The sequence below is a fragment of the Myxine glutinosa genome, chromosome 14 (assembly GCF_964187855.1).
Source record: "Myxine glutinosa chromosome 14, kmMyxGlut1.1, whole genome shotgun sequence".
NCBI lineage: Eukaryota > Metazoa > Chordata > Myxini > Myxiniformes > Myxinidae > Myxine > Myxine glutinosa.
Window position 1 is genome coordinate 30,717,712 of NC_136274.1, and position 15,034 is coordinate 30,732,745.

At 44.5% G+C, this 15,034-nt stretch overlaps 1 protein-coding gene across 1 annotated transcript in view; it reads right to left on the minus strand.

Annotated features, from left to right (window-relative positions):
- Positions 1-1,325: 1,325 nt before the first annotated feature.
- LOC137439566 (two pore channel protein 1) overlaps positions 1,326-15,034 on the minus strand; it is a 62,414-nt gene continuing 48,705 nt past the window's right edge. The window contains 11 exon segments of the mRNA XM_078768098.1: positions 1,326-4,456; positions 4,612-4,689; positions 6,985-7,091; positions 7,314-7,398; positions 7,539-7,607; positions 7,732-7,778; positions 9,605-9,723; positions 10,740-10,829; positions 12,637-12,708; positions 12,848-12,955; positions 13,175-13,247. Coding sequence (XP_078624224.1) covers positions 4,370-4,456; positions 4,612-4,689; positions 6,985-7,091; positions 7,314-7,398; positions 7,539-7,607; positions 7,732-7,778; positions 9,605-9,723; positions 10,740-10,829; positions 12,637-12,708; positions 12,848-12,955; positions 13,175-13,247 — 935 coding nt within the window. The 3' untranslated portion in view covers positions 1,326-4,369.

A 15,034-nucleotide genomic window follows, 5' to 3' on the forward strand; every position in this document is an offset into this window, starting at 1 on the left:
GGCTTGGGATCCTAGGATCCTGGGTTCGAATCCCGGTCGATCGCTGAATTAACGCCAGGGGGGTTGACTCAGCCTGTCATCCTTCTGAGGTCGGCAAATTGAGTACCAGCTTGCTGGGATGAATGATCACGGTGTGTACCCCGGCTTAGAATAGGTACACCGTATCCCTGCGCATCGTAAGAGCGTGACCAAGGGTTGGCGTCAGGAAGGGCATCCGGCCATAAAAACATTGCCTCAAACAGGGAACCATGATTGTCATGGGGCCCGCAAGGCTAACCCCCGCTCTAGCGGGGAAAATGGCCTTAAAACGATCATTCATTCAATGATGGTGTACCCCCACCTTCACAAAGTCAGGGCCATGATAGAGTTAGAGAGAAGGGACAAGAGGATGGCCATCGGGATGGTGGTGAACAGCTGTTTTAAAGACCTGGAGGGAGGAGTGAGATTGGAGAGTGAGGGAGTTTGTTCCAGAGGAGGGAGAAAAGAGGAATGAAGGAGTGAAGGTGAGCAGAGTCTTGATTTTGGCAGTTTCACCAGAAGAGGGTTGCTGCCAGATATTGTGCGACCTGAAGGAATATTTGGAGGACAGAGCACAGACAGAGCTGGGGGAGCTAGGCCGGAGAGGAGTCGGTAGAAGACAAAGTCCACCAACCTGGTGAGTGAATGAAAGGCCGTCAGAATTAGCTTCATTGCGGGAGATTCCAATGATTCTGAAAGCTTTGGTTTCAACAGCCTGAAGCCGAGCTCGGTGTGAGGCAGGAGCACCAGCCCAGAGGGGAGAGCAGTATTCCATTGAGCTGTGGACGAAAGCCTTGTATGTGGTGAGAAGCTCAGGTGTGCCAAGGAAGGACTTCACACGACAGAGGCTTTGGAGGCCAGCTTGGAAATGTGGTTTTCCCAGGAAAGATCATGGCAGACAGTGAGACCCAAAAGCTTGAGTGACAGAACTTCTTGGAGAGGATTGTTCAGAAATTCGATGGGAGGGTTGTCCAGTCGGTCTTTTCGGAGAGACATAGTAAGAGTGTGAGATTTGTCAGGATTGAAAGACATGTTCCACCTCTTTGACCAGTCTGATTGTTGTTTCACCAGTCTTGTTTGACCAGTCTTTGTTCATACCTTTCCCAAAATGCTTGCTATTCACTATCTATAAGAATCTTAAATGTAAAACCAGCCAGACTCTTTCAGAACACTGGAGGAAGGCTTCATCTCATGTCATATTCTGAATGTTCAGCATGCTTTCCAAGTGCAGGTACGTGAAAGTGAGCACTAATGGGAAACGAACACACACACCAGACAGTTCTTAAACAGGCAGCTCGTTCAAGACATAAAAGGAAATATATGTTTATTCAAACATTATTTAGATAGCTACAAGTGCAAAACAATTCCAACATTTCATTGCATGAGCACTCGGGTTATTCTCATGCAGACATTTCGATCTCCAATCGGAAAAGTTAAGCCAAATCACAAGAAAGTCAAAAAAGCCTTCGTCGATCAAATCGTCCAAACCCTAGGACCTCTGTGCAAATCACGAGCTTAGACCCTGGTCCCCAACCCCGTGCTGCACAATTAAAGACGATAAACGAAGTGCGAGCTTGGAAACTTTCCATAACAAAGTTAGATCCTTCACAAGTAAACCAGAACATCATTAAAAACGTTAGAAAATGTTATTGCTTGGAGTGAAAGTAATACAAAATGTCTAGGATGGAAAAAAGAAAGAAAACCAACATTCCGTCATCGTGCTTCACCTGATAGTCTCATTTCCAGATAGACAGGTAAAGCTATTACTATTAGTATTAGCGAGTCAGGAAGGAAGCCAAGCGGCATCGCGGTTTGAAGAACCGTAATTAATCAGGAAATCAAATATACATACCGGTGCGCAATTCCACTATCCATCAACAACTGTACATTACTGGAGTTTTATTTATTAATTTTTTAAGCAAGTAGGGGTGGAGGGTCTTGTATTTGATCACGTGAAGGCCAAAAAGGTGACCAACTGCCCAATCAGCAAATCTTTACAATCGAGCAGATAATACCTTCTCTGAAGACTATTTTATCAAATAATATATATCTGTTGATATATGGACTCGGCCCGTCTGTTAAAAAGAATAGAAAAAGAATAGAATACCCCAGTGTTAGGGGTGCTTGACCACCTTTGACATAAATCACAGCTGGAACCCTTTGTGCCATGGATTCCACATAGGAATATCCATCATATTGGCTAATCCATCGGAATAAAAGGTTACTTATTCTTTTAAAATGATCATTCATAACCCACCCCTAAAACACAGCTTTGCTTTTGCTGTTTTAACCGGCTCAACCATTCCCATCTTGTGCGGTCGCCTTGGGATTGCTTTTGGCCCAAATCTTGCTCGTTTCTTGGATAAGAACTGGCTGGCCAGGCCTGATGGCAATAACTTAAAAGACACCGTGGAATCTAACGTCCGCCAACGACCCAATGCTGGTAGACTGTTCCTCCGGCTTAGCAACCATCCGAGGGACGGCTCACGCATTGCTGCCGCACCCTATATGTGAAACGCCAGGGTGAAAGTTTATAGTTGGGTTTAGATTCAAACCTAGGCTAGACAGCTCAAAGGCAGGTGCACATACCGCTAGGCTGTCAGCTCTGAATATTATCATGACCTTTTCAATAAAAAACAACAACTTGAAGGCAAAGGTAGTAGAAATACGCAAACTCGCAAAAGTCTGATCAAACCTAAACAAAGCAGGCAAAACAACCCCAGAGTATATTTTAAAGAATATTGGAATAGTTAATCGTATTAGGTACATTAATAAAATGTGATTTTATGAACCAATGCCATCGGCCGAGGCTTTCACTTTCTCCATCGACGAAGTCGCCGGAGACATTATGTTTTTCACCTTTAAATTTGTTTTCTCCGCAACCGCTTGAGCAATTGACACTAAACTTTCATCGTGGGAACACCTACCCATGGATAATGGTTAAGCAAAGTTAGGTTGGAAAATGTGGCCGGCGTTCCAAAAAGTCTTTTCTGCAGGCATGGGTTGCAGGGTGTTTCACGTATCAGGAATAAACGGCCTCGGCGGAATTGCTCTGGATTAAGTAAGTACAGTATTGCGAAATTCCTTTAGTCTGCCACCATTCATGATCGTGCCACCTGTTCGAAACAATGATCTTGGATTAGCATAAATCATTGGTGTGTGTCACCTCGAAGCCTCCACCACACAGAGCCCTCAACGGTGGCTCATTGGTAGTACCTTTCAGGCCGACGCCCATTCTCGACTTCGATGGACAGGTTCGTGCATGGCTGCATTTGTTCGCTTTAAGTACGTGCGTGGCCTTCCCTCGCCGCCATTCAAGTGACTGATGGCGATCGCAACCCAGCGAATCTTGACCTCGACCTAGCAGTGCTCCAACATGTTTTTCTTTTGGCAAACATGAGAAAAAAGTAATTGTTGAAACTGGGTTTTTGGCACAATCTGGTTATATTATTATCAAGTGTCGACAAATTTACTCAAAGCGAGAACAAGAAAACCCAAGGATTTTGTTTTCCAATCACTTTGGCTGCACAGCTCAGTTAAACAGTTGAAGTCCTTGAATTTCAGGAGTCACAATGGGATCAAAGGAATGGGAATGTGCACCATAAGTACACGGGGTCATCAGTAATCCCACATATGCACGTACAAGGTGGTGCGCCGCACCAATCTGCTGCATGACCTTTGACACCTTTACTGGGTGGCAGCCGAGCGTCGGCTCAGCTCTGAATATCTTGCTTTAGAAAGAGTACAATTATAAATAAAAAAATTAAAAACAAATGGATATCTGGTTTCATTACACCTCAACTACGTCAATGGCAGGTAGATAATGGTCCGAAGTGACAAACAGCTGGTAAAAGAAAACCATCCATTGCGATTGGATTTTAAAAACTCAATCTCCATCTGTCCATCGGTGGAGAGGTAAAGTATTGTTAAGGAAAACAAGATGGAGTGGTTGAACGGAAGTATAGTTAAAAGAGATGAAGATGAGCAGCTGAATAAAGTGGGAAAATAAAGTGTAAACTAAAATTCAGCAAGATTGATTTTAAAAAAAATAATAAGAAGTTGCCACATTTGTTGCCCGAAAACCAGAACCCATTTTCATGACGGAACATCCAGAAACCCCCATTGACACTCAAAATCAGTCCTCCCGGGCTTCTGTTATGAAATGTACTGAACATTGAACATCTTTCACCTCTCTCTGGTCTTACGCCACAGCCGGATGTCGAGAGCGGTCGAGATATCTCGCAGGCAGAAGCCATTTTCTTGGGCTGTGGTGATGACGAGGCAGCCGGTGGTTTGGTGCAGACCTGTGTCTCACACAAACATGCAGCAGGTGGCTCGTCTTACGCCGTCGCTATCCAGTGACCGGCCCTGAAGTCATGTGTGGAGTGTTCGGTCCACCATGTAGCAGCTGTAAACGGCTGTAATCGCTGTACCACTCCTGAGGTGCACACACGTACATGCACCGATGAGTTCAAAGTCGATGAGAACAGAAAAGTAACAACACTCCATCAATTCCATTATTAAATTCCTTTCTGGAAATTGGACATCCTTTTCGAACCAAAATAGCAAATTCTAATGATGTTCCGTCAGCACCTGAATCTCGTTCTTGTACATCTTTATGCTGAGATCGCTCTTGGTCCTGTTCCGCTGCCCACGGAACAAGATGACGCCCTGCAGGTCAGGGTAATTGGGTTGGGAGGGAGGAGCAAGGAGTCAGGGCCCGAGTCACAGTAAACACAGTGGAGTCCACGATTAAACGATCTCTTGGGTGAGATGGATCCTGACAAATGAAAGCAAATTTATTCACGGGTCCGGATTCGTCAAGTTTGAGAAAAGAAGTGGCGTTCAGATGTATCCTTCTGACTGAACGACACCCGGCTCTGCCCATTTGTCTGTGCTGAGCTCCACTTCATCATGTACAAAAATACAGTCCTGGTGTCACGTGTTTGCCTATGTTCACCCCACCCCTTTGCTCCAATGACGTTGTGCCATGCTGAACTCGAGTCTGTCTGTCCCTTCAGGTCACATTGCCTGACCTTTGCTTCCAACGGTACATTGGGCGAGCCTTGAGCTGTGCGTATAATCTGGACTTTTCAATACTAAACCTGCCAGTGTTTGCAAATGGAAAAAAAACAAGATGAGCTGTGCCAATCATCCACACGAGAGCTGGGTTTGAATCTAGACCTCAGCTATAAACCGTCACCCTGGTGTTTTGCATGGCAGGTGATGCATGAATGCATTCGCCTTCCATCGGAAAGACGTGAAGCTGGAGAATCCCTCTACCAACAATGGTCATTACCTCCGCCACATAAGGTGGGTAGAGGTTATGTTTTCACCACCGCCTGTTTGTCTGTGCACGACATGTCAAAAACGTTGTGGACAGATTCGGACAAAACTTGCTGGACAGTTTGGGTATGTGACGAGAACTAATTCATTAGATTTTGGTGAAGATCCGGATCTGAAATATTTTATAGCGATTCTCCACCATTGAGAGATGGGCCCAAAAACGATATATAGCACGATACCTCAACAAGTTTGACGGATTTGGACGAAACCTGGTGGACAGGTTGGGTGTCTGACAAACTGTTCAGCCTGGTGGAGTTATGCGCTCTACCGAGTGCTGTTCTAGTTTGTAGATGATAAAGATGCAAAGTATCCTTCGCAATGAGTTGGGAAGTTATTGCCGGCACCCTGAATAAATTACAAACGCTGCTCTCACCTCCAGGGGGCATCAGCAACATCGCCACACTCCAAGCAATTATGAGAATCAGCATCTATATGCTGCACACAAATGAATGAACGAGTGAATCCACAACAACGAAACAATAACTTGGCAGATATGAGCAGAGGGAGGAGGCCATGCTCCTTTTGTTACCTAATTCTTTGTACTTACGAGTAAATCTCATTGTACTTGCAACCGGAGTTTTTAATTTTATGCCAGTGATTTTGGACATACCAGCATGGTCCGTTCCGCGTTTAAGAGGGAACCGTACCATTGTACCACAACCTTCCGAGTGAACATTCATTAAGGTTGTCGTTTACATTTTTGGCATCAAACCCCTTAATTTAAATTTCCGTATTGTTTTCTTGTGATTGTAACACAGCCGTATACCCACCTTGTATGGTCATGTGAGTCCATGTAGTGTTTTGTGTGTCCGTTTTTTTTCTGTGTACAAGATCGAGGCTCATGTAAGAGCTAACATTAATCACAAAAAAAAACGGACACACAAAACATACAATAAAGGGAGCGGGAGACACACAAGTACAACAGCAGAGAACAGGGACATCGGGAGATCTGTGGGAGGGAGAGGGCTTCGGGGGAGGAGGCATGGGAATGGGGGTATGGGGGGGGGGTGAGGTATAAAACACATGGACACTGCGCTAGGACTTCCAAGAAAAGAAGTTGGTATTTCAAAAAAGTGGATCTGGGGTGAATTAACGGGGGTAGAAAAGATCAAGGTTTTGGATGGGGGAAGATAAGAGATGGTGGTGAACAGGTGTTTTGAAAACCTGGAGGGAGGAGTGGGATTGAAGAGAGTGAGGGAGTTTGTTCCAGAGGCGGGAGAAAAGAGGAATGAAAGAGTGAATGTGAGCAGAGAGTCTTGATTTTGGCAATTTCACCAGAAGAGGGTTACTGGCAGATCTTGTGCGACCTGCAGGAATATTTGGGGGACAGAGCACAGAGAGCTGGGGGAGCTAGGCTGGAGAGGAGTCGGTAGAAGACAAAAAAACCACCAAACTGCCTGCGGTAAGTAAGTGAAAGGCCCTCAGAATCAGCTTCATCACGGGAGATTCCAATGATTCTGAAAGCTTTGGTTTCAGCAGCGTGAAGCCGAGCTAGGTGTGAGGCAAGAGCACACCCAGAGGGGAGAACAGTATTCCATTGAGATGCGGATGATTGGTTTAAGGGTAACATAGAGGCATCGTGGTCCACCCCCCTCCCCTGGCTAAACAAAAATCTCTTACGTCATTATCTTCATTTATACTTGAATGGGGTAAAGATGTTCCATGACAGTCCAGCTGCATAATCTCCCCTTCCGTGAGACACCCCTCCACCACAATCCCTTCATCGTCTGCAGGAAAGGTGAACAATTGGAAGAGGTGGGTGAGAGAGGAAAGGAAAATAAATAAAAAGAGAAGCCGTTTTTTGTTTGTTTTTTTAACATAGATTTTTTAAACACTGTTCGAAGCTTATATCTCCATCCATCTGCAGCACACGTCAATTTTCCGACACGTGTGTGGTTAAAGGAGCCGTGTGCTGTGAAATTGTGTGAATGGTGCAAGGAACGTTTTACTGTCGACGGATGTGTTCAGTCGGTTGTAATTCATGCGGAAGAGAAATGCTTCCAGGATAAAGGCCACAATGATGGTTAGGACAACCTAAAAGGGAGAAAAAAAAAGTGGAGGTGTTTGAGAGGGAAGGCAACAAGTACACATTTTTCAGGAGGTTTTGCGCCATTGTGCATAGGGGGATTTTGCGCAGCCAATCACAAACTTGGAAACACACAGCTTATTTTCACCATTGTGACGAGATAGAAGATCATGAAGTACAAGCGGCTCCACCGGGACGTCTGGGAGACGACACCTTCCTGCAGAGACGTACATATCATACGTGAGTAACGTTTTCAAGCCGCAACGTAAGTTTATAGTTTTAAACCCCATCCCCCACCTACTCCCATCAGAAAGGTTACGCCAGATGTCCTCACAACCCACCATAGTGATGTACCAGTTGTTGACAACTGTTAGTCCAAAAAGGGTGACTGTGGACAAAAATAACATCAGTTAATGAGGAAAATAGGACACTTGGAACAGGAGACCTTAAGCAAAAGTTTTTAAGTTTTAACCTATCCATAATCGACCATTGTAACTGGGACTTGAGAGTCAAGTCTCAATTGCCCTCGTTCCATTGGCGTTGAAGAGAACAACCGGGTCAGGAGGATTACAGGAGTGAAGAGGGTGGATAGGAGGAGGATGGATGAACTGAGGTCAGAGATTGGGGTGCAGATGAACGTGACGGGGAGATTGGTGAAATGCCGGCTGAGATGGCCTGGACATTTGGTGCAGATGGGGGAAGAAAGAATGGCAAAGCGAACAGATAGGGGAGAAAGAGGTAGATCGTGGTTGAGATGGGAAGATTGTGTGAGGTGGGATATCAATAAGGTGGAGGAGGTTGGAGAGTGGTGGCTGAGAACTAGCTCTTACACGAGCTTAGATTCTGTATACAAAAATTTTTTTTTTTAAAACAGAGAAGGGGACAAGTATCATGGTCGATGTGGGGCAGACGCTTGGTAGCAATGGACCGCTGAGCCAAGGAAAGGCCATGTGCGTGGGAAGGGAACAAAGTTTTAATGACTGAAGTTAAGATTTTAAATAGATTTTTTTTTTTTTTTCTTTGCCAGGAAATGGAAAATGGGAATGTCGGATGTCTTTATGCACTGCGTCGGATGGGTTCAACTTGCGTGGTGCTCACGCTGCCGTCGGGCATGATAAAAAATCTCATCAAAATACAGCCTTGGTTGTGCTTTCTGCTGTTAATTTATCCTGGCAATTAAGATGTTGAAGCGACACACAAAGGTTCGAGTCAAATGTAGTCAATTGTACTTTACATCACATTACTCGAGTAAACAGACTGCTTCGGTCTCCCGATCATGAGAACCCAGTGATGGAGCATGGCTGTGTGAAGGTGGATTTACTCAATTTAGTATTTTTAAACGAGGCCTTTATTTTGCATTAGATTAATCGGCCAATTCTTTATTACCTACGACACCGATTGCGGATGGACGTTATGTTTTCACTCCTGTTTGTCTGTCTGTGTCTTTCTGTGAGCAGGATATATCAAAAGGTTGCGGACGGATTCGGACGAAACTTGGGACAGTTTTGGTGTGTGACAAGAATGAATCGATTCGATTTTGGTGAAGATCTAAATTTGGATACTATAATCAAGCCTCGTGTTGGCTTAGCGGTTAGGGTGCTGGACTGGGATCCTAGGATCCTGAGTTTGAATCTCGGTCGATCGCTGAATTAGCGCCAAGGGGGTTGACTCAGCCTATCATCCTTTGAGTACCAGCAAATTGAGTACCAGCTTGCTGGGATGAATGATCCCGGTGTGTACCCCGATTTGGAATAGGTACACCGTATCCCTGCGCATCGTAAGATTCGAAGCAATGTTTTACAGCCGGATGCACTTCCTGCCGCCAACCCTATTAGTCGCCTCTTGCGACACACAGGGAATTACCAGTGAACTGGTGCTCAATTTGCCGACCTCGGAAGGATGATGATCAACCCCCCTGGCGTTAATTCAGCGATCGACCGGGATTCAAACCCAATATCTTAGGATCCCAAGCTGGCACCCTAACCGCGAAGCCAACACCAGGCTACTTACAAGGACATAATGGGATGGTAGGAATCGGAATGGGTGCATATTGTTCCACATATGCAATCCCTCCCTTCTGACGTCCCATCCCATATGTCTACCAAACAGGCCACGCAAGGTGAGGCACCAACAGCCTAGCTATTCTACGACCAGTCAACCAAAGTATCCCTCATGTGCAGACAGAGACACTCACCAAGAGAAAGAGACACTCACCAAAGCTGTTGAGAATGTTATCAAAGTTATGAAGGAAGAAAAGCCCTCCACCCATTTCGGTACCATTCTTTGGGCCTGGACGCACCACCGGGTTGAAGTACGCAGCAACAGAACTCTCACTAAATAGGGTACACATACCAGTCTTGTATTACTCACTTTACAACACAGTTAAAGATAGAGAGGAGCCCGACCGGTCGAACACCTTGCCATCGGCGAGTCTCCAGATACAGTCTGGCGTAATCACCTTTAAGCATTACAAGAAGGTGACTAAACTGCAGTAGCGCAGTTCAAAACCGCACGCATTCCTGACCTCGTATATATTTTATTCCCCCCCCCCCCCCCCAAGAAAAATTGAATTGTTAATTTCCCTGCATTTCTTTATCCTGAAAATAAAGTATTAATTAATAATCAGGCAATAACTCCAGAGGAGCTGGTGTAGCAATAACGAGGTCTACAAATCCCGACTGCAGAGGCTCACAAAGTGAAAAACAGACAGACTTCAATTGGCGGCCTCATTTTCAGGTACAATACAAGCAATGTGACATTAGTAAGCTCATATAATAAGCGATATTAATGAGCGATTGCAGGGGAGGACAGGATAATGAAGGGGTTGGGGAGAGGGCGCGAAGAGAGGTTCGTCCACATTATAAAAACTATTTAAATACATTGCCTGGAATCAGAGACAGAAGTATATATCAGTGCATCTTTACGACTTCGTTTATGTGCAGCACATGCCTCCGAGTAGCATAATTTGCTTGTGGCGTAGCAGTGCTGCCGATGCAGTGCCCTCTGTAGGTTAGAGCAGGATTTTGGAATTTGTTCAGGGTGCCGGCCATAGCTCGCCTACTCTTCACGAAGGGCACCGTGGGATCTTTAACGTCCACCAACCAATGCTGGCACACGTGACGCCTAATTTAAATGTCCATCCGAAGGACGGCACACGCATTGATGAACTCGTCCACATACTTCAATATGAATTCCAAGGATATCGGTGCACATGTGCTTGGACAAACACAAAGAATATCAACCAATAGAATGATCAGTGGAATTACGAGGTGGTGAACTCGATGCTCTCAAACATATATAGTGACAGCTGCCTACCGAACGCAAACGATGGCGGATATCCTGCACTCACTTGCAACATCCAGGGTAAAGAACTCCAGCGAAGAACTCCATGCCAACAATGCCAAAGGAGTAGTAAAATACCATGAGTGTCAGAGCTAAACTGCAGGCAGGGAACAGGCAAATATGGAAAAGGGAAATGGCATTCAAACTGGAGTACTTCGTACACTTCCTGAACATTTACATCCTGAAAACCTTCAAATTTCCATATCTCCAAGTCTTTTCCTTCATATTGTTACAGACCTGGTGGAAGGGTTTAGTGGGGCATAGTTTAGAATAGTTATTTCAACGTGCATGGTAGCCTAAGCATGATGTAATTAAAGAGATAGTGTCGAGTAATTTTTGGCGAGGTCTTGTCTTTGCCGCCCAGGTATCTGTTTCTAAAGCCCCATTTCCCTCCTCCATACATTGTGCACCAATCCCCCATGTGCAATCTGTCTATTTGTACTTCTCCGCTCTACTCACAGCATGGGCAAACTGTGCGAAAGGTCGCGACATGATCAGATAAGGGACCCCGTCACACGGGGAACAAGGCAGATGCGTGATCGGAAAACCACCACCATCCCTGCCAATCAGTGCTGCTACGTGATCCTCAGAAAACTACCACCATCCCTGCCAATCAGTGCTGCTACGTGATCCTCAGAAAACTACCACCATCCCTGCCAAACAGTTCAATCTTGGTTTCATCAGACCACAGAATCTTGTTTCTCAGTCTGAGAGTCCTTTAGGTGCTTTTTTGCAAACTCTGAGCGGGCTTTCACGAGTCTTTCACTGAGGAGAGGCTTCCGTCTGGCCACTCTGCCACAAATCCCAGATCGGTGGAGTGTTGCAGTGATGGTTGTCCTTCTGGAAGTTCCTCCCATCTCCACACAGGATTTCTGGCGTTCAGCCAGAGTGACCATCGGGTTCTTGGTCACGTCTCTTACCAAGGCCCTTCTCCCCCGATTGCTCAGTTTGGCCGGGCGGGCAGCTCGAGGAAGAGTCCTGGTTGTTCCAAACCTATTCCATTTAAGAATTATGGAGGCCACTGCGCTCTTGGGAACCTTCAATGCAGCAGAATATATTTTGTAGGCTTCCCCAGATCTGTGCCTCGACACAATCCTGTCTCTGAGCTCTGCAGGCAGTTCCTTCGACCTTAGGGCTTGTTTTTTGCTGATGTGCATCGTCAGCTGTGAGACCTTATATAGACAGGTGTGTGCCTTTCCAAATCATGTCCAATCAATTGAATTTACCACAGGTGGACTCCATTCAAGGTGTAGCAACATCTCAAAGATGATCGAGAGAAATGGGAGGCACCTGAGCTAAATTTCAAGTGTCATAGCAAAGGGTATGAATACTTATGTCAATGTGATATTTCAGTTTTTTCTTTTTAATAAATTTACAAAACTTTCTAAAATCCTGTTTTCTCTTTGTTATTATGGGGTATTGAGTGTAGATTGATAAGGTAAAAAATGAATTTAAACGATTTCAGCATAAGGCTGCAACATAACAAAATGTGGAAGGGGTCTGAATACTTTCTGAATGCACTGTATATGTGTGTATGAGCGTGTGTGTGTGTGTGTGTGTGTGTGTGTGTGTGTGTGTGTGTGTGTGTGTGTTCTGGTGTTCCCCAAATGAGGTAATGTGTTTCGATTAATTATTTAAACCGCTGGTGGCCGTGTTTTTCTCCTTCCACGGCCCATTTGTTTTAAATCAGAACCTGTATGTGGTCATTGGGAACTCCATAGTGCACAGAGAATTGGCAGATAACCCGTAGACCAGGCTGCAGGTTACCTGCCTCTCCGTGGACAACCCAAATTCTCCGTGGTCATGAGGTTTTAACCGCGTGTGCTCAAATTAACGAACGCTGAGACTTCACATCTCTAACCACCTGGTGGCGAGGGCCAAGACCAGCACAATATTATTTGCACCTTGCCATGCGAGGAAAGAGCTCAAACATAGTCCCCAGAACCTCACGGAAGCGTTTCTTCACTTTGAAAATCCTGAAAATATAAATAAAAGACAGAGAAGAGGAAATAAATCAAAGCCAATGGGTGGTAGAAGTTGAAGAAGAAGAAGAAGAAGAGGGGATAAATGGGTTAATGCAGCAGAATATAGGATAATGAAAGGCTGTGGCCATACCGTAGTAGACGAAGTGGACGCAGGGTCACAATGAAGTAAAATGAACGGACGTCGAGGAGACAGACCGAGAGTCCAAGCAGGGCAGAAAGGGTCACCAGGAAGTCAAAGCTGAACAAGACAAACACTGTTTGAAACAGGAGATACGAGTTCGGACATCGCGCAGTTACTCTTATTCCCCAAATCCGAACCGTTACTTTGTTTATCCCACGGCTCACATCGAGATAAGATATCCATAGTAGAGGCAAATTTACATCTGTCACCCTTTCCTCGCCCTTCATTCATTTGTTTATAAATTACTTGATTATTTAAGACTAAAATGTTACTCACACGTTCCAGCCGGAAGTGAAGTAACACGTGGGACCCAGGCCAACGATCTTGAGTACGGCTTCTACACAATAAACTGAAACGAATTTCAAAACGGTCATGAAAATGAAGGAAGTCCACTCAAATCAATCAATAAATCTCAAAAATTAACAGGAATGGCACTCAGTGCAGAGCATACCTCCACCAGGTGAACACTTTACGTTTTGTATCCCCGAGTGGACCAGAAAATCACAATAAAGAATCACATTTAATCAAAATCATCCGTCCACAACTTTTTGAGATATCCTGCTATGTACCGTGTTTGGCCCTAAATCTCCCAATGGTGAAGAATCATTTTAAAAATTCTCGTAGCCGGATCCGGATCTTCATCAAAATGTAATCATTTCGTCCTCGTCACATATGCTACATCTCTGCCAAATTTTGTCTGAATCCGTCCACAACTTTCTGAGATATTTTGTTTACAAACAAACGGACAGCCAAACCGACAGACAGACAGGGGTGAAAACATAATAGGCTATGAGCCAGACCCCCCAAATTGACCGGTCGGTACCATACAGATGGAGTAAGGCTCATTGTGATTTTTAGCAAGATATATGTCCCTAGATATGAAAAAAAAGTGATAGCAGTGTATAACTCTCGGCCATCTCTGCGTTATCACCCGAAATATTATTATACGCCTGCTTCGCTTCGCCAAAAAATGTGATATTTGCTAAAATTGGAATAAATATGTTTTTAAGGACCACAGAGTGCCGAGATCGAGATCGTATTTGTTCGAGAGATCATGATAAACCTAGAGTGTGGAGCAAGTTTGCATGCATTGTGAAATATAATGTAGCTGATGTTACAAACCTACTTTAGGATACTAGCTAATACCAAAAATTACACTGAGATACCAAAAGTAGTAGACGAATAAACCTAAAATGTTCAAAAGCTATGTTTCGTTCCAAAATATCAAAATTAGGGGGTATGGTTGAACATATTTTGAACTTTGCCAAAATATGTGCCCCAAACAACCACCATATTACAAAGTAATGATATATTCCAATGCAGTGGTTCCTTGCGAAGATTTTGAGGGGTCAAATGTTACTCTGGGAGTTTTCATTTTTGAAATATTGACAAAAATGTACAATGTGAATTCTGAACTCGAAGCGATTTCGACCACTTTTTCACTAAATTTAACATATTTTTTGTCATTATATCAATATTCTGATAAATAACCCCCACAAATGTTCTATATTTCTATTACTATATTAGTTGGCATCCAGTATGCAAATTATTGGCACTCTGTGGTCCTTAAAAACATATTTATTCCAATTTTAGCAAATATCACATTTTTTGGCGAAGCGAAGCAGGCGTATAATAATATTTCGGGTGATAACACAGAGATGGCCGAGAGTTATACACTGCTATCACTTTTTTTTCATATCTAGGGACATATATCTTGCTAAAAATCACAATGAGCCTTACTCCATCTGTATGGTACCGACCAACCCCCTTGGCTCATAGCCTATAACCTCCATGCACCTTTAGTGTGTGTGTTGCATACTTTTTGATGTCTATTAATTAATTACGTACTATTCAATTGTACCTTTTAACCCTTTACACTGCTGAGACCCTTTAGACCTTGGAAGACCCTGTAACACTTGAAAACCAAAGGATCCCAAGATCCTGAGGTCCCAAAGGTCCCCAAGGACCCAAAACACCCAGATGACCCAAAAGTCCCCGAGGGCCCAAATCACCCAAAAGTCCCCGAGAACCCAAAAGACCCAGATGACCCCAAAAAACCCAAAAGTCCTTGATGACCCAAGAGACCCAGATGACCCAAAAGTCCCCAAGGACCAAAAAGACCCAAAAAACGCAGAT